General features: G+C 42.5%; 1 protein-coding gene across 1 annotated transcript in view; it reads right to left on the reverse strand.

Annotated features, from left to right (window-relative positions):
- syne1a (spectrin repeat containing, nuclear envelope 1a) overlaps positions 1-11521 on the reverse strand; it is a 109691-nt gene extending 98170 nt beyond the window's left edge. The window contains exons 1-5 of the mRNA XM_030109704.1: positions 11307-11521; positions 8977-9038; positions 3238-3333; positions 2510-2593; positions 183-203 (exon numbers count right to left, since the gene is read on the reverse strand). Of these exons, the coding sequence (XP_029965564.1) occupies positions 183-203; positions 2510-2593; positions 3238-3333; positions 8977-9038; positions 11307-11451 (408 nt within the window). The 5' untranslated portion in view covers positions 11452-11521. The remainder of the gene's footprint in view (positions 1-182; positions 204-2509; positions 2594-3237; positions 3334-8976; positions 9039-11306) is intronic.
- Between the last annotated feature and the right edge of the window lie 11703 nt (positions 11522-23224).

Genomic DNA, 23224 nt, shown 5'->3' on the forward strand with positions numbered 1-23224 from the left:
TTAACATAATCTCATTCATATAGACTAGACACACAATTTAACATTCTAGCAAATCGGCTCAACTCGTGTTGAGCAAAATGAACATTCAAGTATGGATGAAATCCTCACTGGATGCTCATCGTTCTGACCATATCTCCCCCATGTCCTCAACAAACCAGAGCAATAATGTTGTTAATACTGACCGGAGATCCTCTGTAGGCCGACTGGGAGCAGATAAGTGGGAGAGCGAAGGAGGAGGGGAGAGGAGGATGAGAGACAGGGAGAAAAAGAGAGAGAGAGAGTTTATAAGTGCTGGAGATGAGTTTGATTGAAAGTGAACGCCTCATTGGCAGCGAGATGGCAGATATTGAGGGTGAGATATTCGAGCAGTTGGCTGAGAGGGGAGATCTATCAACACGACGCAGGCAACAGGGATTAAATCCAGCAGAGATTCGAGAGAGGGGCAGAGACGAGCAACGAGAGGAGGAAAGAGGGGAGTGCATCCTGTGATACGACGATGAATTCCAAATTATCACACAGAGGGTTTTATTACTGAGGTGCTGCTGCACAACAGGTCACCATGTGGCAGTGCCTGTCACTCCGCGTAGGGGAACAAGCATGAAAGTGGAGATTGGGGGCAGGCGAGGGCGGCGCCGGAGAGCGTCGGATCGCGGCAGATAAGAATATATGCAATGCATGGTTTTTGATATGAGAAAACACAGCAGGTTATCCTGGCCAATCTACACGGCAGAGTCAGGCCGCAGTCTTGTAAATGGAAGTGCATCGTGACGACACACAGAAACAGACAAGCAGAAACGCAAAATGAACATGAACAGACAATTGCTATATTATATCGATTGAGTTCGTAAAAAGCACAGCGACACAAAAAAAAAACAAAAAAAATTATTTTTATTTTATAACGGTTATACACGACAAAACTGTGGTTTAATTCACTAATATTTAGATATGCCATAGTAATGTTAACATTCGTCTTTGGACAAGAGGCACGATAGCTAATTTTGGAGTATCAGTATTAATATTAATAGTTATTATAAAGTGTCACCAATGCCAAATACTCACTAACCTTGGTTTGCCAAATGGGAGGATTTCTGCATTTCTTTGTGAATATTTTCTGGATTTTGACTTTTAACCAGACAAATCAGATATATGAAATCACCTTGGGCACACGGAAACTATAAAAAGAATTGTTTCTTTCACGTTCCAGGTTTGAAGGGAAATTAACAAAAAAAAAAAAAAAAAAAAAAAAAACCCTGAATAGATAATGACGGGAAACAGCTGTAATTTACAACTGTGTTTGACATTGTGGGGATAAACTGGATTCACAATTAGATACATACATTAGAAGGTTTCAACAGTTACCACATATAAGTAATGAGACTGTAAACATCATGGAGACACAGCAGAGCGGCGTGCGCCGCGCGTAAAGCAATCACATCTGAAGCGCAATGTAAATACTGTATAAACCCACCTCAGATTTTCACACAGATCATATTTACATTTAATTTTCAACCCACAGATTTAGTCAGTCCCGAACACACACACACACACTCACACACATACACACACACACACACACACACACAGACATATATAGAGCAGAGTGCCCACTGACATCTCCTCACCAGACAGCAGATTACTGGAGCAGGATTTACAGTTTTAACCCTGTCACACTTCAGGAAGACGAATCAATGTCCCTGCAGACACCAGCTCGTACTTATGGCTTTATTTATGCATATCCAAGGACGAGTCCTGATGATGTTCCACTAATCTCATCGAGGGCCAGCTGATCATCAGGATGATCGCATCCAATAACAGATTGAGCAGTTGTTTTTTTAAAATATATTATTCCATCAATGAAGTTGTAAAAAGGGTTTATTTAAAGGCGAACAAGGCTGCCTCGTTTTTATCTTCTTTTCCGTTGTAACCTTCTTTCCTCATGAATTATTTATTGTACATGTTTAAATTCACTGTGATGCTTTTTCCTGTTGCTCAAGCTGCTTCACTCCTGTGGTCTGTTTTCATTGTCACTGTTTGGTGTGTTCCTTGTAGTTTTCCTGTATGTTTGTTCACAAAAGCCTCAACAGAAAAATCCCAGAGGTGTACGCTTGACAATCTTTGCATTGTCTTTATTTTATTTCCTTTTTTGTTTTTTTTTTTTAATTGAGCAAAATAAAACTGAACTCATTCCCTGAAATTAGTGGCAATGGCAGAATCACTCACAACTATACTTTTTTCCAAATCATTTCCATTTAGTATTAGTCAACTATTTAAAAAGGCGTCATTGGAAATAAAATGAGAGCCTGGAAAATCTTTGCAGACACAATAAACAGGTTTCAGGATAAATGGGGAATGTGGGCAGAAGGAGGAGAGAGAAGCGGGTCACGGCGGGTCAGGATTCAATATCTGTGCCCACAAGGCAACAGATGAGCAGGGGGAACAGCAAGATGGGTAAAAGACACACAAATACGCACACACACACACACACACAAAGGAGGCGATGAACTCTTACCTTTCTTCCCTCAAGAAATTTGAGCGCTGTGCCGATGTTGGCGACCCAGTGTATCCTCTTTAGCTTCTTGCCTTGCTCACATGGCTGAAAGGAAAAAGGAAGACAATGAACCACATGAAAAGAAAGAGTGTGGATGAAATTAAGATGAAATTAATTCATCTCAGCACTTCAGAAGACAAAGAGAACATCCATTTTAGACACTTGCTGTATATAAATATGAAATATAACATTTGCTATGGGAATGATCACACAAACAGAATTACACTCAGGTCTGTTAAAAAGACACAAAGGTTCAATCAGAGAATTGTTTGACTATAAACAACCAGATCAATAGGACATGAGCGGCTTAGACCTTAGGCAATATTGGCCAAGTAAAATCCTCGAGCTGTGTGTCTTTGTGTGTGTGCGTGCTCGGATCTGTCCTTGTTAATCTGGCTTTCCCGTTCAGTTCAAACATCCTAATAAAAGCCGATCAATAAGCATTTCCATGTAATTGTGACTCATTTCAAATTTTCTCATGAGCCGCACCTCTCCACAGGCTTACTGTTGCTCTGCAGGCAAACAATGAAGCTTTATTGAAACTCTCTCTGTTATCTGACCGGCCTGATCCTCGCCACGTCGGCTCGGTGAGATCACATAAAAATATAATCCTGCTGGGTCAAGGGGGTCCGAGGTTGTTTGAAGTCTGAGGCTGGATCACGTGCTGCAGAAACGACTGTGAGGCTCACCAGCTTTTGTCCTGAGAGGACTTCCAGGAGGGCCAGCAGCATCACGCCGTCCTTGATGTCCTCAAACAGGTCTGTCACCTCCAGAGGCGGAACACACTGCAAGAAAACAAATGTATCTGTGTGAATTTGGTCTTCAGTGAAATCAAAAAAGGGCGTTTGAAAAGGAACTATTCAGGTAAAAAAAAATAAAAAATTTCTGAAACCTTTTTCTTTAAATATTTGTTAACGAGTTAGGTAGAAATAACTGTTTACATCAGCCCTTCATGTCAAAACCTTGAACAAAGCTCTCTCAGTTTCCCTGGAATGCAAAGAGCTGAGATTTCAGCTTTAATAGCTTTTGCAACGTACACAAAGCTGTTTTTTTTCCTTGAACATTATCCCACTTCAAGTGGCAAAGAACACGCATAAACCAGAATATAATACATATATTACTCTGTAAGACGTTAATTTAAACTTGTGGAATGAAGGAAATCCTGCTGAAAAATTGTACTGGAAGCCCAAATTGAGTTTGGCAGTGCTGTGCCTTACTGACAGCGAGATTTACCCATGAGCAGAAGCTCAGCGGACTCTGAATGGCTTCCTCAAATCCTAAAATATGCTGATGATTTCAAACTCCATCCTTCCCATTGACTTCTCTTATGACCTGACACAGACTTCTAGACTTGGGAGAAATCCACATATCTCTGTTTCTCGCGACGACGCCACATCAAGGATTTCTCTTAAAGCGCAGTCACATGCTGGGGCTGAGGAGAGGTTTAGAGGGGGGTGAAAGCGTTCAGACGGGCAAACCATTCACAGGGAGATTAGCGGCGAGGGGGGGGGGGAGGGAGAAGAGAGAGAAAAGATGTGTACATGAGTGTGAGTGTTTCCATGTTACTATGAGCAAAGGGAGGGAGTGTGTGTGGCGTGTGTGTTTGTGTGGTGGAAAGAGGAATATAAAATATACAATAACACCACAGTGAATATGTGAGAGGCATTAAATTCAGCAAAAAAAAAAAAAAAAGTGGCAGTGAGAAAGACGATCAAGGAGGAGAGAGAAGACTCACTAACCTCCCATCTTTCAAAATTAATTAGCAAATACACTGGCTCCTCTCACTAATTCCTCTTCTAATGTCATTTCATGGTTTTGGATATTAGAATACACAGACAGCACTTGCGCCCATATCATAAAGTGACAGAAGAGGCACTTACAAAGACCCCGGTTCAAATGGATGAATTACGCTATGAGCTAATTGAAGTTAAATTTACCTATTTGTTCATTATAATCCCAAAGCTAATGAGGAAATTTCAGACTAATTACAAAATAAGAAACTAATATTCATTTCCTCTGCTCAGAAACCTGTGCAAAAAAAAAAAAAATTATTAAATAAATGAAGGATTTAATGAGCTAATTACATACGAGTGTCTGGGTCATAATTGATTGTGAGCAGAGGAGTTTGAGGATTCGCGTCTGTCTGCCTGCGCTCTCGTGTTACTCAGAAGATTCCAAAAGATCAACAGCAGAAAAGACGAAGGAAGGGGCAGAAATAGGAGAACTCATTTCATTTTATACTGCAATATAATCAGATTATTATGATCAAACTCCTCGGCCACTAGTTTTCTGAAAGCCATTTTTATGTGAAATTAGACGTACAAACCTGTAACTGCAGAAAATTATATTGGTAAAGCATGTTTAACAAAATGCAGACATGTCTGGAGCCAAACCTTATAAACAATACAACTGGGCTGCGAATGTTAATAATCTGAGCTGTTTTAATATCAAGTCCAAATGCTTTTGTAATTTCTATTGTCTGTATAATTTTTCAGTGTTGGCTTTTCTGATTAAATGGAGCCTGTGTCAGACGAGGTGAACATCGCACCAAAGTAACTCAGGTTTCAGACAAAAGGAAAACCAGTATTTTGCACAAATGGATGTCATCCCAGCTCTGATCTCGTTTTCTTTTTTTTTTTTTTTTATTCTTATTATTAAAGCCATCTGCCTCAGACACAACCGTATCTGAAAAAAAATAGTAGACTGGTGAGAAATTGCAAGCAAAAAAAAAAAAAAAAAAACGTGCCTTTTAAAATGTAGTCCTTCAGGAAACAAAAGCTAACACTTACTCATTCAGGTGCAGGTTAAATTTTGGTTTGTATAAATGCCAGTATGGGACAAAAAAAAAAATTCACGGATCGAGTGGAGTATTGTAACATTATGAAAACAGGCGTAATGGATATTATACAGGTGACAGAGCATACCTGGTTAAAAACAAACCAACAGCATTACTGTTTTGTCAGTGTAAATTATCTCAAACAACAAAAAGTCCTGCTTTAGCATCTACAAAGGTAAAACATCTTGAGTTGCAATCAATACCAACGTCTTCGTGACACTGCCTAATTATTTATTCAGAATCTGGGATTAGTGTGTCAGCGAGCTGAAATTCGCCAATTAGCACTAATCACAAAGTGTACCGAGAAAGCAAAAGGAAGAGAGATGCGTGGATTGGCAAAGCAACACAGCTGTCGATACAACTGACAACAAACTGAGAAAAGGTAAACAAAGAGACAGCCAGCTCAGCTGAGAGGCTGAAAATTGAAAAACTGGGAAAGACATCCAGAAGGCACAGGTAGCTGCGCTTCACACGGCGTGTCAGGGTTTGAATTTAGCGTGCGAGGAGAAGTTCCCCACTCAATCCACCCTAAAAAGAGGGGGGGTTGGGTGTGCATGGAAGTAAACAGCGTGAGCGGAGCTGGGGGCTTCGCTCACTGCTGCCGTAATCTCCAAGAACACTTGGTTCACTGATTACTGCACTAAAGCGGTTTGCCTGGAAAACGCTTGAGAGACGAGGGGACCTCTGCCGTTCACACTGGCCACTCCTTAATTAAGCTTTAACCCTACTCAGAAAGGATTTGTCAAAATGGAAAGTTGGGGTCCACTCACTGAATCCCTCCACCCTCCCACTTGTCATCCCACTGCGGAGTGTGACTTGAAAGCATGATACCCTTGGAAAAAAAAAAAAAAAAAAATTCAAGGCAAGAAAGCTTGCATTACAACATTCTTGATAGAGTATGCGGTCTAAACAACCCCAGCCGTTATCTAAATGAAAAACCGTCTGCAAAAACACGGCCCTGCGACTCTCATGCAGTTTATATCTTTGGTGAGTTAATCTGGTGAACTACTCCAAGTAATGAGAGTCATTAATCTTCTGTATAAATTACCGGCTCCAATACATCCCCTCTCATAGAAAATCTTTGTCGGAGCTCATACGACTTCTTTTGTTATACCTGTAGAGTGGAAAAGTGAGGGGGAGGGGAGTGGCGGTGAAAAGGAAGCTTTCACGCTATGTCTCAACTCACCTAACGATTAATCACACACCTTTAGGCGTTGAATTAAAGACCTGTGATAACTGGAGTGGCCTAATCATCTGCATAGCCAAGGGCAGGAGCCGTCCCTCGGAGAGCAGGGCTAAACCAACTGTTAAAGCTCCTCGGTCCAACCTCCCTGTCTCACCTTCACACCATTTCTTTTGCTTGATTTGACTCTTTGAAATGTTCCTTTTCTCAATAGTGACACATCATAGTCCACATCAAGTCCATTCAATGCAATTTTTTTTCTACTATTTCAATAGAAAGGCGCCCTGAAGAAATCTTTTATCCTTTGTTCCAGGTTAAACCTGTTGTTTAAACCAGTTGATAACGCCTCTGTCTATTCTGTCTCTGAGACCCACAATTAAACAGCAGTGAAAGCGACTTATTGTAATGGCAGCCGTGACAGTTTGTGAAAGATGCAGAAATCCCGAGTGGGTCAGATCAGCTGGAAGCAAAACATTATTACCAGAAAATTTCAAGACGCACTTTTAAAAACAACAGAAATTTCAGATAGTTTTTTTTTTTTTTTTTTTTTTCTAAAGCTAAGGGTAAACCTCAGAGTTGTTGGCCTTTATTGGTGACTAGCTGTCATTTAACAAGTCCATTTCAGTTGAGATAAATCAAACCGGACACGGACCTCAAACTAAAATGTGTCTGACTCCTCAGTTTGTGTAGTTTGCGTAATTTACCACAATCAAGTGTGGAATGAATGAATAATGCAACCGTTAGTGACTGAGTTCCCTGAAATAAAGCGCTATTTCAAACCAATGCATTATTACCATTATTATTATTATTATTACAACTCATCAAAAAGCTCTCTGAACATTTACCAAGCTCCCGTGTCAACCGGGATGCATTTTTGCAGAAAAATATAGGACAATCAGCGTCACTATGGCAACGTCAGGTATCAGGTGAAAGGGTAAGCAGTTTCATGATGGGCGAGAAAAACGACAATAATGTAATTTGATCAGCTGGATGGAGAGAGAAGAGAGTGGGGAACAAATATGGTTATCTCTTCCAATAGAACTGTGACCATATCGCTAATCTGTTAATTAGCCCGATTGGTTAATTAAAGTGAATTTAAATGAAAATCAAAATGACGTTTGGGGGATCTTTGTTTCTCCGGGTTGTTTAGGTTTGAGCTGGATGAATTGAAGTTTAGTTACAGGAAAATTACTGTAGCAGACAAAACAATGTATTACTGCACTTAATAGGGAAAGTTTCACTCATAAATAGACTTGTCTGTTGCTGGACCATAGTAAAACAAGCAGGAGGATCAAACTGATTTTGTTCTTTTGAAGTGACGTAATTATCTTCTAATTTTACTCTTAATAAGAAAAGCTTATCAAGCTTTTTAATCCAGATTATTGAGGGCTCTCTCCATCTAATCATTGTTCCTCCCAGCCTTTATAGTCTGTTTTTCTAATCACTCGAACCAAGTTTTGAATGGCTGAAACAAAACAACAAATCTGTTCCACTGGATGATGACGCCTTAATAAATTAACAATCTACTTACCTTCAGTGTTATTGAAAATTTAAGGCATTTGAATATTGGCCTGTGAGTAATTTTCTGCTGGCACGATCCTGAGACATGATATTTAATAGTGCTTTCAAGGTTTATTCCCTTCGGAGTGCTTTTCAAATGAATTTTCTGCTCCATGTCACTGTAGTTCAAGGCCTCCACAGCTGTCGTAATCAAGTAGCAAACCTTGAGATGAGCGTCACACATTGAAATAGCACTTAATTGTGTTGCACTGTGGCATATTTGCCTCGTCCAACCCATCCTGACACTCAATTTAAGGAGTAATGAGGATACTGAGGGGCCTGAAGCAGTTTGATACAATAATTACAGGCATATGATAGCAACGAAAGTGTATTTCTTTAGTGTCAGTTAAAGATACTGATCTGTCCAAGCAGACAAATGAAGGGTGGGCTTTCACTGAAAACTATCTGGAAAAAATCTAAATTGGACCATAATGAGATAGAGAGGTTACTAAAATGTAAATTACTGGCTGTAGCTTGCAGTAAAATTCGATATACAGCTTAATAAATGCTGTAATGTGAAACCAATAATTAGAGTCAGGGTAAATCCTTGCTAGTAGCTATGTGAGATTTAAAGACTGAGAGAATAAGAATGGCACACATGCGAGAATGACCGCATGCTTTGTAGCCGGTGCAGCGAGTCTTATGACCAGCGTTTAACTGTGTTTTGGGGGAAGAAAAAAAAAAAAAAAGAGAGAGAGAAAAACAGTAGATGGGGAAAAGAAAAGTTGGTTCAAAGCGAAAAGCGTTGATATCAGGAAGTTTCCAGTCCACAAACAACAGCATCTGTGTTTGTGTAAACGGACAACACAATGCTGGCAGTGGCAGTGGGAATGGTCCAGACTCTCTTACCTTTGCCAAGTGGGAATTGATCCATTTTGTGAACGTCCTCTTCTGCACAGCCTCCTGCTCATCTGCAAACGAGAGCCCAGAGCATCACTGTTATAGTCACACTCAAAAAACAAACAATGGCGGGATTAAAACACAAGCTTCTCATTGTCAGTTGTTGTGACGGTTTAGTGGGTGTGCAGGGCTGCACGGTGACTCTAATTAACTTTGATGCCTCCGTCTAATGTGTCTGTACACAGTCACATCAAATGATACATTACGCAAACTTGGGAAGGAAAAGCGTTTGACATTTACAGATGGCATTTTCACTAGCCTCTCGGTATGGACAGAAAATCCTACTCTCAAAAATGCCCTTTAGATCAGAGAAGGGCAACGGTTCTTCCCATATCTTCCAGGATCTGTCAGAGGGTTTCCTTCACTTCAGACTACAGTTCAAGCAAGTCATCCATCCTCCTGTCCAGAGGCGCTATCGCAACATACTATAAAGCAAGAACGGTTCTGATTTACCTACGCATCAGGGTGGATGTCAATTCGCAGTGGCTGGAACGATAAAGACCTTTTAGCAAAGGCCCAATCAATAGCATGGATGTCTGCTGGCTATTTTCCCTAAACAGCCACTTCACTTAAAAGAAGACAGGACAATAAATCAAGTCATGTCCTTCACATGTGCACAACAAAGAAAACACACAATGAACATGAAATCATTCAAATCACCAAAACTAGGAATATTGTTCTCTTCAATTCAATGCAACTTGCAGCCTATGCAAAGAACAAGTGATTTGGGATTGACCAATGCATGTGCAACCACCACATACACGCCTTCAAAGTGAATGCAAGCCAATAAAACTGAACTCAAAGGATCCTATCATGCACAGTGACTGGCACTATGGTTTTGTTTTTTTTTTTTTCTGTCCTGTATTCGCCGCAGAGCAATATCCTAGAGATCAGCGCGTTATCTGACACAGAGCTTTCCTCTACCTTAATGAAATATGCTGACGGCTTGATTACACTCAAGTTGGTTAGTGTGTCACTGGGCAGGACGGACAGATGTGAACAGGGAGGTGCATGTGTGTGTGTGTGTGTGTGTGTGTGTGTGTGTGAGTGTGTGTGTGTGTGTGTGTGTGTGTGTGTGTGTGTGTGTTGGAGGGTGGGTGGGTATCCTTCATACATAATGCAGATACACTCACGCATAGTCATACGTGCCACTGAGCAGGCCCCTGTTCTATGAATTAATCTTTTGATTGGGTCCAAGTGTAATCAAATATTGATGGGCGGTAATATTGGAGGAGAATAGGAAGAGATTTAGTCGCCCGCGTCCTCCAACGGGAACATGTGTGATGGAGAAAACGGTCTGCGTGTGTGTGGTGCCAGCCCCTCAGTCTCAGGGACGAGGTGACTTTGAACTCCAGCGCACACGCATGCAGTCGCACTTAAAGCACACACACGCACACACACTCGCATTCTTTCAATATCACAAAGGGTAACAGCCGTCCTCGGCAGCGGAGCCTCGCAGCAGCATTTTGACACAGTTGATTACTTTCGGTATCATAAGTCTCATCCACCGCTCCTGACTTCCCACTCTGACCCCCCACTGTGAAGGCGTTAATGAAATATAATTAAATTCTACTTTGCTGCCTCAAAGGCTAAGTCTGGCGACAAGGTGCAGGACTGGCTCAGACTACAAACTCGCTGCAAACTGTCAAATATTTAACAGTATCACGGCTCTGATTTCTTCACAGAATAATGAGATAATGACTTGACTATCAGACCGATACAAAGGCAGAGAAACTGCTGAATGCGTGAAATCCAGATATAGACAAGCAGATGCAGACAGCTGCAGGGTCAGGCGGAGAGATGACGAATCAAACATTTTGGCACTGTCAACGTAATGACCCTCACACGGAGTTTGTGCTTGTCAGTCAGACGCGACTGCTTTACCCCTTACGGGCTCCAAGCTGAGCGTCGTCCACATTGCAGGCAGACACACACCACGCCAAGGTGGAAACGCCCCCTTTAAATGTCTGCCCAATACACTTAATACAGACTCACAGCCCTCTGACGAAAAAAAAAAAAAAAAAAGAGAGAGAAGAAAAAAAGACAGAAATCCACCCTGCAGGGAACTCTTCGTGAGGAAATTACACTGCAAAAAGCACACACTCACACACTTTGGCACGCATGCAGCAGGCACGTACAATCCATGCTGCAGTGCCACGCTAAAACACACACATGCAGGACGCCCTGTCACATGCACAATACACACAACGTCTACTTCTTTTCCCTCACAATCTCCGTTTCTGTCACACACTGCTATGCACACACACTGCTCAACTTACCGCGGAGGTAGTGGTAGAAGCCCGCCACCAGGTTGAGGGACGTGTTCTTTTTCGGGGAGGCTTCCCCCCCGACTCGTCGTGCCATCTTGTCCCTCAGACTACGCGTCGCTTTTTGCCCGTTTTCATGGGGACGATGAGAGGACATCCACGGCCACCTCTAGGAGAGGCAACACTTGCCCTTGCTCCTGCCCTTGCTGCCACTCCCCCCCCCTTCCTCTTTTTGGGAGGTGTCTTTAAAGAGCTCCCTGGAGCACTGGACCTCCTGAGATGACAGCAGTGAAACTGTTGCTCTGAGGCAGAGCAGCCAGGAAAGCGTTCACGTTCTGGTTTGGCTTCTCGTCATTCAAGTCCTGCTGTCCTCTGTCCTGTCCTGCAGCAATGGACTGCAGACTCTCCCAGACTCTGTGTTTTCCTGCCTGTTAAGCAGCTTGGGAGTGTGGTGTGAGAGTACGCGTGATGCAAAGACTGTTTGTGTGTGTGTGTGTGAGTGTGTGTATGTGTGTGAGTGAGCAGTGCGCAGTGCCGGCTTGCCTCAGCATCAATCTTTCTTGCTTAGTCTCTTTCACCCTCTCTCTCCCTCCCTCTCTCTCTTTCACTCTCATGCAGTCTCTACCTTGGTCCTTCCCTCCCACGTTCTCTCTCTCTCTCTCTCTCTCTCTCTCTCTCTCTCTCTCTCTCTCTCTCTCTCTCTCATTCTCTCTCTCTCTCTCTCTCTGGGCTGCAGGAACAATCCACTTCCCTCCACCGGCCAACCAATCAGACTGTGTGGGAATGAGTGATGTCACGACTGCCTCGTCCTTATTTGAGGAGGGAGGGCTGAGGAGTGGTGGGTGGGTTGAAGGGGACCGTTTAGCAGGTTAGTAGGGGAGTAAGTAGAAGCTCCACTCTGACAGCAGCAGAAACACAGGAACACATGCTCAAACGCGACATCGGGACAGATGTGCCGGAATCCCCCAAGAGCTGCCGGTAGTTTTAATACTCCTCCTCTCTCTCTGTCATCTACACAGAAACCATGCGGAGCTCTGAGGCATGCAGCCTTCTACTCTGTAGAGCCTGCAGGGGAGCAGACTATCACTGACAGTCGTCCTGTCTGATCTACCACTGTACTGTCTCCTGAAAGGCTCGCTTTGAACGGAACCACGCTTGCAAACAGTACATCTGTCTATTTGTTATCTCTCGGGGAGGGAGCACTGAATAGTGGGAAATATAACAGTCGGAAATGCAGTACTGAGGTTCAGATATTATGCTACATGCAAATGCATCAAGATCAGAGCTTAAAGCATCTTTGAGAAATGAAAAAACAAAGGGAGGTCCAGAACAAAGAAAACACTGTTAACTGTGTTTTAATCTATACTCATTGTGATTCAGAGAGCTGTACTGCAGGGGAAAGATTTTTTTTTTTGTCTCAATGCAGGTTAAAAAAAAACACAAACACCAAAGACAAATACGGTATTGTTCATCTGATTACTGTGATTTCAGCATCTGAAAGGGCTACTTGAGTTGATATTGGGAAGAAGAAAGACGGCTACTCATGCTGGTGCGCCAATTTCACCTCAACTCTTTCATACATATTCATGGATTTTTCTCAGAGGAGCATGCACATCCGTGCCCTTTGGGTGGACATCTCTCTGCGATGTTACACAGTGTTTGCTTTGCCTTCAGAGCCTGACACAGGAGTAACACTCTCACTGCTGCAGATGCAAAAGCAGCAGAAATTGCGTGTGTTGCGCGACGTGGACTCCTTCTCACCGTCTGATTAGTGTCTCTATCCATCTGACCTAATGCTCCCTCTTATGCAGCCTGTCAATTTCTCTGAAATTTGTCAAACAAACACAGGTATGCGCACACGCACGTGCACAATAAGACATACAGGCAGTAAGAGCTCTGGCAATATTAAAAGCAGGGGGTTTCTCTTTGAAACCATATTCAGAGGCTTTCCTGGAAAGCAATATTCACGCTGAAGAGGCTGTTGGGTCTTATATCAGCCTAAAGGATGAAAGGACCATTCATCATTTGTGTGATTTTTCCCTTTTGTTCTTGGGTTCCCCCCCATAAGGGATTTTAATTATGAAAGTCATCAATAACCAATGGCAGCTGTCATCCGCTATCTGTCTGCAGATAATCACACTGCTGACACTCCTCCCTCTAACAGCCCCAAAACTGGCCGTCATAATGAAATCATGAACCCATTCCACGGTCGTCTTTCTGACGAGTGTCTTTCAGCGTCCGTTTTACATTTCTGCGCGTACAGTATAAACACGCAGCTGACTGTGTGCATTTGTGTGCACAGGTACAGGTACTGCAGATAAAGTAGGTTCAAAGAAATATTCATGAAGCACAATTTCTTTGTATTTACATTTACATTTCCTTTACTGGCCCATATACCCAGAGTATAAAGAGGTGTTTTATGCTAGTGGAAAGCAGAATCCATTGGGATTTTCACTCCACACAAACTCACAATCCCAACTTAATAAATTTACTCCAAGAAAATCATTTCCCTTTAACTTTTCCACAGCCAAACAGAAATCGATTGTTCTTCACAGAGTTCTGTTTCTGCAGACAGCCAAACCTTATCAATAATGTGAATAATGAATAAAACAGGTTCTATTGACTGAGGTACAACATTTTCTCATTCAATCCAGACAAGTTAGAGGTGTTTCGACAACTAATAAATTATTGGTTGGAAAGGTTCGGTTGAAGTGAAAAGGAACTATCCGAGGTGCTGAACATGCCAACGTGAATCTATTCAGTGTGACAGTGACTCTGATTTGAGGCACAGAAAGAGCCACCAGAAAATAGAAACCAATTACAGCCAAGCTCGGATTCCAAATGCTCTCTTACCAGATAAAATTACTGCTTTTCTGTTGATCCATCTTTTTTTTTTTTTTTTTTTTTTTCCATTTAGTAAATGCACAGCAAAACGAGAGGAAGCTGAACTTGTCTGGCGAGCTAAACTGTTCAGAAAAATATCCCCAGGACAAAATCAAAACATGATGGTGAAGGATTCATGGGATTTATTAGACTCCACCGTGGGAGTTAAAAGAAACAGAGGGTGAGCAGGTGCACACACACACACACACACACACACATACACAGAGGACCAGAATGAGCTGAATGGAGACGGCATCATTTTCACATCCACTGTACGTGTAAGAATAAACCAACAGACTCCTCTAGGCTGCGGATCTCTGGAGTGTTTCAGTCTTTGCAGGAGAGAGCAGAGGGGGGTTGTTGGGGGGGTTAAAACAGACTGAACCTCAGCTGGTCTGGATCCCCGCTGAAGCCCCTGGCAGCCCTACAGAACGTGAGGCTCTCTCGCTGAGGTTGCAGAGGTTGGACAGGGGTCAGCTCTCAGTACTCACACAGGTATGTCTAGGGGTGCAAATTTTTCCTGAGGAGAGGAGGAACCGTCTCTTTTCAGCCATTAAAGGAAAAACAAACGGCCTCCTGGAGGGTGGAATAACGCAGCTCCTGCTCGCGCTGTAATCTATTCAGCCTAAGGATATTTGGGTTTGCTGTCTGAGCAGCCGAGAATCCTTATTTAGCCTTCCAAGGACTGTATAGAGACACAGCGCCACCCACTGGAGAAGTGAAGCTTCAGGAATTTAAAGTTCTCTCTATATCTGAAAAAGCGCTGTACAAAGACAAAAGCTATCACGTGTGGGAAGACAGGAACGGAATGGAGAAATGTAAAAGCGCAGCATAAACCCAGCTTTAAACTGCCTCCTTCACATTGACCCTGGTCTGCACTCACACATCTCTGATCTCGCTTAATCTATTAATGACTCCACAACTCACCAGCCGTGATTACAGTCGGTCAGACTCCGAGCACTTTACTGTACGAGGTCACACTCCCCGCTGTCAAGCATTAATTTACTAATACATCAATTCAATTATATCATCCCAGTAATTTTCAAGCTGGCGGGCATTTAAATTTACGCAGCAGCTTCTTACGATGCCGGTGTTAATAATTCAAAAGGGAGTTGCAGTGAAAGTGACAAAACCCATGTTTCCATACAGAAGTCTTCATTTCAGATGTGTCCTGCAGAAATGCAGCTTTTTCTGCGGCAGAACAGTAATGGAACATGCCTGTTACAGCTATCATAGCACTAAATGGATGTCTTTGTTGTGTGCCACAGTGGTACCCTGTAATTGCTCCATCCTAACTCACTCACACACACACACACACACACACACACACACACACACACACACACACACACACACGTGCTTGCAAACCCACCACACTGACACACAAAGCGATTTCACAGGTTTTGGAAGCTTTTCTGCCCCTCCACTCCTCCCAGTAGCTTATTTATCCACTTCCTGATCCCAGCTCTTCTCTTTCACCTCAACAATTCCTAATTTAAAAACCCCTTCTCTGCACTTCCGCAGGAGTACTTTAGCCCCCGCGCTCAAAAACACCCTCTATCACACTCTCAGCGCCTCCACTCAGCCCAAACGTGTCCATTCTGCTTTTCCATCCGCCATCCCACTTCATTTACGCCGCATTTTTACCAGTCCCAACATAAGTGCTGAGACGGAAGTCCAAATGTCAGCCCATTAGCATAGCTAATTGCATTTCAGTAATAATGACGCCACATTAAAGAGACTGAGAAGGGGGGAACAAGTCAAAGTGATTATCAAAACAACCCCCTTTCCTCTCTCAAGTAGCATCCCTTTTCAGCACCAGATGTGCAGAGAAGGCACTTTGTTATTGACAAAAATGTCCAAATATCACAGTGTTCATTACAGCCAGGCCACTGATATTGAAATTTCAACACTGTGAGCATCTGTGATACTTACAGGAAGACAAAAAAATAAATATGGCAATTTAGAATGAAAATGAAGAGATGAAATTTATATAATGACAGAATATCATGGATGGTCAACTGAATAGAACAAAACTGTTCTGTGAAACACTGTGAAGCGGTTAGCTTTGGTATGAAAATAACAAGTGATTCTGAATTTTGATTTAGTGTTGATAGAGAAAAAAAAATCAGATTCATCCTGTGCAGTGTTGGTGTTACATTATGAGCTGCAATCCTCTTCATCCTTTATCAGGGGAAATACATTGAGCCGAATAAAAGCAAATTTTACCACCAAGCGCAGAGAGACTGAACATGCAGCCAATACAAAGCATCTATTCCACCGCAGGTTCCAGAGGTCATAACAAAACACCACTCAGTGGCACTAAGAGCATTAGAAAGACTCAATTTGGCTTTGAAAATATTTCCAGTTTGATGCTACTCTGCTACTCCTCATGAATTCCTGTGTGTGTGTCTATGTGTGTGTGTGTGGGGGGGGGGGGGGAGCAGGAGCGGGTCAGACAGTCTAAGCTCTTTATCCAGGTTCAGTAGCCCGCCACACATTACAGGGACGAGTAAAGTGAAAGGACTACTGGCGTCAGCACACTAAATAAATCACTGTGGTCAGAGCAGCAAATTCAGTTATAAGTCTCGTCTTTGCTGTGAAATAAAAAAACACTTCCTGGCATGGAGCCAGGAACGGCCAGAAAATCCTGTTGCACACAGACACTTGAGTGCATTTATGCTTATCCAACCGGATCCATTTTCTGTATTGAAAAGAAAACCTGAACCAATCCATTTGGCAACAAGCAGATCTATATTTCTGTTTTCACTATCATCAGCAGTTCAGATCCCAATGCTTTTTAACAAAGAGAAGAAAAAAATGTATTCAAATTTCTTGAAAATCTCTTGAGTTATCTATTTTTCTCACTTAACATTACTAAATTATTAAAAGCAGAATAGCTGTGGTTGCTGCCTCAGCTGGCAGGCTGGTCTGGAGCCTCAGAGAAACAAAGAAACAGTCGACACCCAGACAGGAAATAACATTTCATATGCATTTAATGCATTTTTCCTTGTTTTGTCACAGAGGGCAAATGAAAAGTAATGTTAGGCTAAATCCCTCTGGGATACTGTAATTGAATTGAGCAGTAAACAGTGAGACGATGAGCGGCTGACAGAGTGTTTAATTTAGCACCAGTGTGTAAGATATATATACTCTTTCATAAACACTGGAATAAAATTTGTGACGAGAGGGTTGAACAGGCTTGTGAGTGATGGATTCTTTGAAAATATCCATTGATGCAAAAAAAAAAAAAAAAACTCAACAGATTTCCTAAAATAGGAACTTTGAACGACTTATTTCACAGCTGAATTGGTTACACTGAGTTCCTTACGTCCGGCTGACCTCTTTAAGGTCACAGCTCCACAATCTGACCTCTATTTAAAAAAACCTTCAAGAGTAAAATGTACCGCTGGAGGCAACATTTCCCCCTTCCCAATCACACGGTGACAGGTGGAAAAAGAGGACAGAGGTGTCTGTGGGTGAAAGATAACGCTGCGCGTGAGAGTCAAAAGTATTATGGGCAGCCGCTGAATGTGTCTCGAGGTCAAATGCTCCGTTGTCGGGGTTTTATCTGGAAGGACATTGTTCGGCGCGTCCGTCAAATCTATCTGAAGCTTCAATCTGACACAGAGCATCAGAGGTGTTGGAGAAACGCTGAAGATACTGGCTCAAAGAATCAGAGAGGCACATCCGTCAATGCAATGAACTCGGAAATACCTTCTAAATACTACTTTTATCACAGCACTGGTTATTTAATGTCGACTGCAAACAAAATAAAAGCACTGTGCAGCAAACATCGCAAAAATAAGTGGGAATGATTGTCGTTTTAAGCAGAGAACAAAAATTAATTCAAATTAAACTTTCAATCCTTTCTTGTTTCATTTCAAAAAAAGACACTTGAGTTTGTAATTTATCTCACATGAAGTAACGCTGGTGCACTGACCTTTTTGAGTGTGTGACATTTTGAAGCGCGTTTAGAGGAGATCACCACCGTCTCTCACCTTCATTATTGTATGAGAGGAAGACGCTGCGACTCAATCTTGCGATATGTCACTCAACGCCATGCTGACTGTCAGGTTAAATGAGATTATAATCTGATCGGCAATAGAAACTGTCACTGACAAAGTTGGACGGACACTCACTCACACACGTGCACGCACACACACAGGGTCGGACTAGCAACCCTTTGATCAATATCAACCATCATCTACACCGAACATAGCAATATAATAGTTTGTCAGGCCTGGATTTTTTTATACACAACACTGAGCCCCCCACAGAACCACTCATCTCTTGCACACACACACACACACACACACACACTCACGCACGCCACACAGACCGCTTTATCAAACATCATGTTCTGTTACAGAAGCAGAGTCTGAACAAGACACGGCCAATAAGCCCACGGGGCAAAAAAAGCCCGTGCTGGCTGTCGCGCGGCTGCCGCTATGGCAACAAGTCACAAACACAATCTGTAAAGGCAAGAAAAAGAAGAAGCAGAAAAAAAAAAACAAAACAACTGAGGATGGAGCACTTGTCTGTGCCGGTCTTTTTGCCACAGCTCTGTCCTGGCAGCCTTGAAGACTCACTCAGGGTCTGTTTAACCACTCAGCTGACTCCCGGTGGTGTGATGAGGGGAAAAAAAACCAAGCCACACATCTATTTTTAACACCAAGTGTTTTGGATTGGTTTGGTGTATATGTGTGTGTGTGTGTGTGTGTGTGTGTGTCTACGGCATCCGCAGCGGGCAACGATAAATGGTGGTGTCACAACCAAACAGGAGGCTGGCATGGCTCAAGGTGACCGTCTGCTTGGGCCTTCCTTGGCTGCGGCCGAATCATAATGTCGCCTCTGGCACGCAGGATGTCACCCTGGCACCGCGCCAACGGGAGGATCGGTGCCAAACCCACAACCCACCAGCAATCAGGAGCTTAAAACTGGTGTGTTTTTTTTCCCGTCTCACTCTCATTTTTACCCATGTCCTCTCTCATTTCTATTCTATCCATCCAAAACACAATTTGAGATCTGCTGACCTGTATCGACCTTTATCCTCCAAACCAGGAATAGGCTTTTGGAGGGGGGAGGGGTTATAAATAAGTGACTTGACAAGAAAAATTTGACAATTATGACTACTAATTTAATGAAAAAACCTTGTCTCAAATTATATATATTTAATGTGCAAACATGCATTTGATGATTTTACCTTTAAAATGAATTTAGTGACACATAATCAGCATGTTTACAATCAATGCCAGGTTCAAATATGAAAAGGGTCCATGACCTGTACAGATTAACTTTTTTTCATCCTGGTGAGCGTCCTTGTTTAAATTCAGACACACTTTTGTGTATCTGTGTGTGTGTGTAATGCACACTAAAAAATTTTTTACTCAAGCCAGCAAAAACTCAATCTGTGGGTGTCTCCTGTATTATTTATCAAATCTCAAGAAAATTGCCAGTTCAGGATTATGCACAGCCTACGCATTGAAAACCCGAGCAGGTGCTCCTAACACAATGAAACTGAGCACACTTAGTCCACTTGGTAGGTCTGCAGACGGTGAAACCCAGAGGTGTGGGCGGAGACGTGCGCCTCCGCCACCCACGACGGAGGGAACAGGTGAGAAACCGAAATGGGGAAAACAGCACATCGCTTTTCTCATTAAGGAGAGACAACAAACGGGCAAATTCCACAGCATATGGAGGGGTTCAGGCTGGGAGGTGTTCAAAGCGGCCTCGCCGTTCTCTGCCATATGGTGTCACTAATTGCTGTTTTTCGCTGCGACAGAGAGGTGCACCAAAAGAGTCGGTTGAAGGGAGAAAAACACAGCCTCCCCAAAAAAAAATGGGGCAAAAGTTTTGATTGTTTTGATGTCGCGATGAGCGGTTTGCTAACCGCTTCCAAATTGAGCCTGAAGGGAGAATGGCTCATTTCATGGTATGCGGTGATTTGTGGAACGTGGCTAATTTAGGAACATTGTATTCACTGGAGAAGATGAGAATAATCTGTTAATCTAATCAGCCTTTACAAGAAGTACAAATGACATGAGATACTTTTATTTATATGACTCCCAGATGAGAAATCACGTTACAACCGAGGTTTCTCCTCAAAAATATCTAAAATTACAATGTCAGTAACACCAGCTTGTGAATGCTAAACCCACCAACGCAACACAATAGTTGTCACCATGAAAATAAAGAGGAGGTTGCACGGACGAAGGTGAAACTAATTCAATTTACTGCTGTCGTCAGGGAACAAACTCCTGGCTACATGATACGAGACAGACAGGAAACATGTTTATGTCGTCTTTGACTCATGCTATGAGCCGTTTCATGTGCAGATTAATGAAAGCTTAAGTGCTCCTGTTTGATTCTTTCTAAACATCTTGATGACATTATCAGAGGTTCCTCTCTCGTCCCCCCGGGGGACGGATGGCATGCGCAACACATCAAATAAGATATTATGTCAATTTGTGCGATCAGCCCATAAACAACCTGAGACGATCACGTACCCAGAGGACGGCGCGCACAAGAGCTCCATGAGGAAAAAGCAGGACAACAAACGACCACAGGCTGCATGTAAGACTAACAACAAAGACACCTGCAGCCTGCGATTTAGATTTTATAGGTCTTTAGTCTTATGGTACCTGCTAAAATGCGGAGTTTATAAAGTTGGGTACGAGATGCCACTTTAAACTGAACTGTAGGTGAAAACGGATAGAATATGGTCCAGTGGCCAAGAGTGGCAAGATTGTTTGGTACATTGCTGACATACTGTACAGTATGCTTCCTGTCATTAGAGGAAATAATGAATGTAGCTGACGTAGAAGCTGGAATTGGTTGTAATGTACATGGAAAAAGCTCCCTACGGAAGTCGACTGAATTTGGCTGTGGAAATTAATTTGGAATCCGCAAACTACTGTTTTTGGCAATGAACGAAAGAGTCGCTGTAAGTGGCCATAATTTGACCAAGACAGCAGAAAATTACACACCGTATGGCTGGCTTAAATCTTGACTTAAAAAAGATAAAAGCCAATTTCAATAATGCTAAAAAAAAAATTCTATCTATCCATTTAAAATGTAAATGTGGAGAGGAAGAATACAGGTTTATGGCACAATAATCACTTAAATGATTTTCTTCCACCTATTTTTTCATGATGATCACACTAAAGTGTAATTAAATAAATGGAAGCATGAAAGCTCTTACAAAAAATGTAAATGGAAAACTATGGTCCTTAATCATCACAGCAAGAAGAAAACTAAGGTTAGCCAGCCTGAGTCACCAATGATTTTACATGGCGGAATCCTCTTCTTCTGGCTGCTCACTTCAGAGGTCGCCACAGCGGATCATCCATCTCAATCTCACCTGATCAATGCCTCCTCTAGCATTACTGTTACTCTGAGGTCTTTCCCTCCTCCTCCTCCTCCTTGCAGCTTCATCGTCAACATCTCAAACTGGCTTCTCGAGCTTCATCTCTAAACCGCTCAACCATGTCTGTCTCTGATCTGCTCGCTTTTTAATCATGTCCATCCTGATCACTGCCAATGAAGAGCTCAGCGTCTTCATTTTTCTCTGTCACCTCATGAATATTTGCTTCCTCAACTTTTCATAGAAAGTTTTCTTATATCCCAAACCGATGTGTCTGGAGAGAAAAGGAAAATATAACATTGCCAAGTACTGACAATCACGGTAAATGCTATAATAGAGAAAATACTGCTACTACCTCCGTTTGTTGACAGAACTCTGAAAGACCCAGTCAAATAAGTATTTCTGTAATTTTCTAAACTATCATCTGCTCATGTTTTTCTTTTACATATTGTTGCATCACATGTTTCAACAGTTTTCCTACATCTAATATGCAAGCTCATAAAAACCCCTTCATTTTAGGGAACTGAAATTACACACCATGTGCAAACATGCGTGATTCCTCACTGATGAATATTCCTATTTTACAGAAGTGAATTACGTCTCCCTACAGAAATAATGAAACAATGTCATTTCACTGCATTGTGACAAATTGCTTAATGCTCCTCTGATTATGTACGTGCAACGATCTGCCTGTGCACCGGTGAGACGGCTTCGGGGGAGGTTTCTAAAATTAGATCAATCAGTGCACGATTGGGATTCAAAGAGTGCATCTACACCTGCACAGAGTGATGCAGAGGAGCCACGTGGCTGCTGATGCTGTTCTCCGCTTTCACAGAAACTGCCACCTCAGAAGCCGCACAGGCGGCAGCCATATTGGATCTGAGCTCCAGTGTCACCTGACGCTCCTGCTACTTTGCGAACGTCATCAATCTGATCCTATCAGTCGGGGATAGGTGATCTGTTCACAGTGAGATATTGCTGTACGCCAGAGCACTGTGAAACAGTTACAATAAAAAAAAGAACACACCAACAGTGAAAGATGTACAGTGAGGCTAAATAAATGCCGATAATTGCTATAAATACATATGTGAGAAAAGTTGCAGCAGAGGTAAAATATGTACAATTTACTTGAGGCTTAAATAACACCGTTTTTGTTATTCATGTTTAATCACCACGGTGCTTCTCTTCGGTGGTATGGGGATCCAACTGTCTATAATAAGAATAAGTCCTGCAGCTACAGCCAAGTCAAGAGAGAGGGCTCGACTTCATCTTGTCAGCTTCCCTGGGGATTAGTGTTGTTATTGTCTACTTCCCTTTCTACAGTATAATACACACACACACACACACACACACACACACACACACGTGCGCACTGTACTGTAGTGTGTGCACAAGTGCTCAGTATACACGGGGCCAGTGCAGCAAGCATGTGGACACAAGCGCAGACCGTGCATACATCAATGAGCAGGTAAATAAATCAAGGCTTTTAGAATCTGATTAAGTCAGAAACCATTTCACATTGTTTGCTCCCACACAGCTGCACAAGGTTTAACTCTCTGCAAAGATTAACAGCGTCATGCATCTCATATTTATCCTGCATCAGATGAAAAAATATCCAGAGAAAGCAAAAACGATTACAGTGCTGATATTAGCCGAAAGGCCAGACAGATAAATACCTGAC

Source organism: Salarias fasciatus, chromosome 15 (genome assembly GCF_902148845.1).
Source record: "Salarias fasciatus chromosome 15, fSalaFa1.1, whole genome shotgun sequence".
Taxonomy (NCBI): Eukaryota; Metazoa; Chordata; class Actinopteri; order Blenniiformes; family Blenniidae; genus Salarias; species Salarias fasciatus.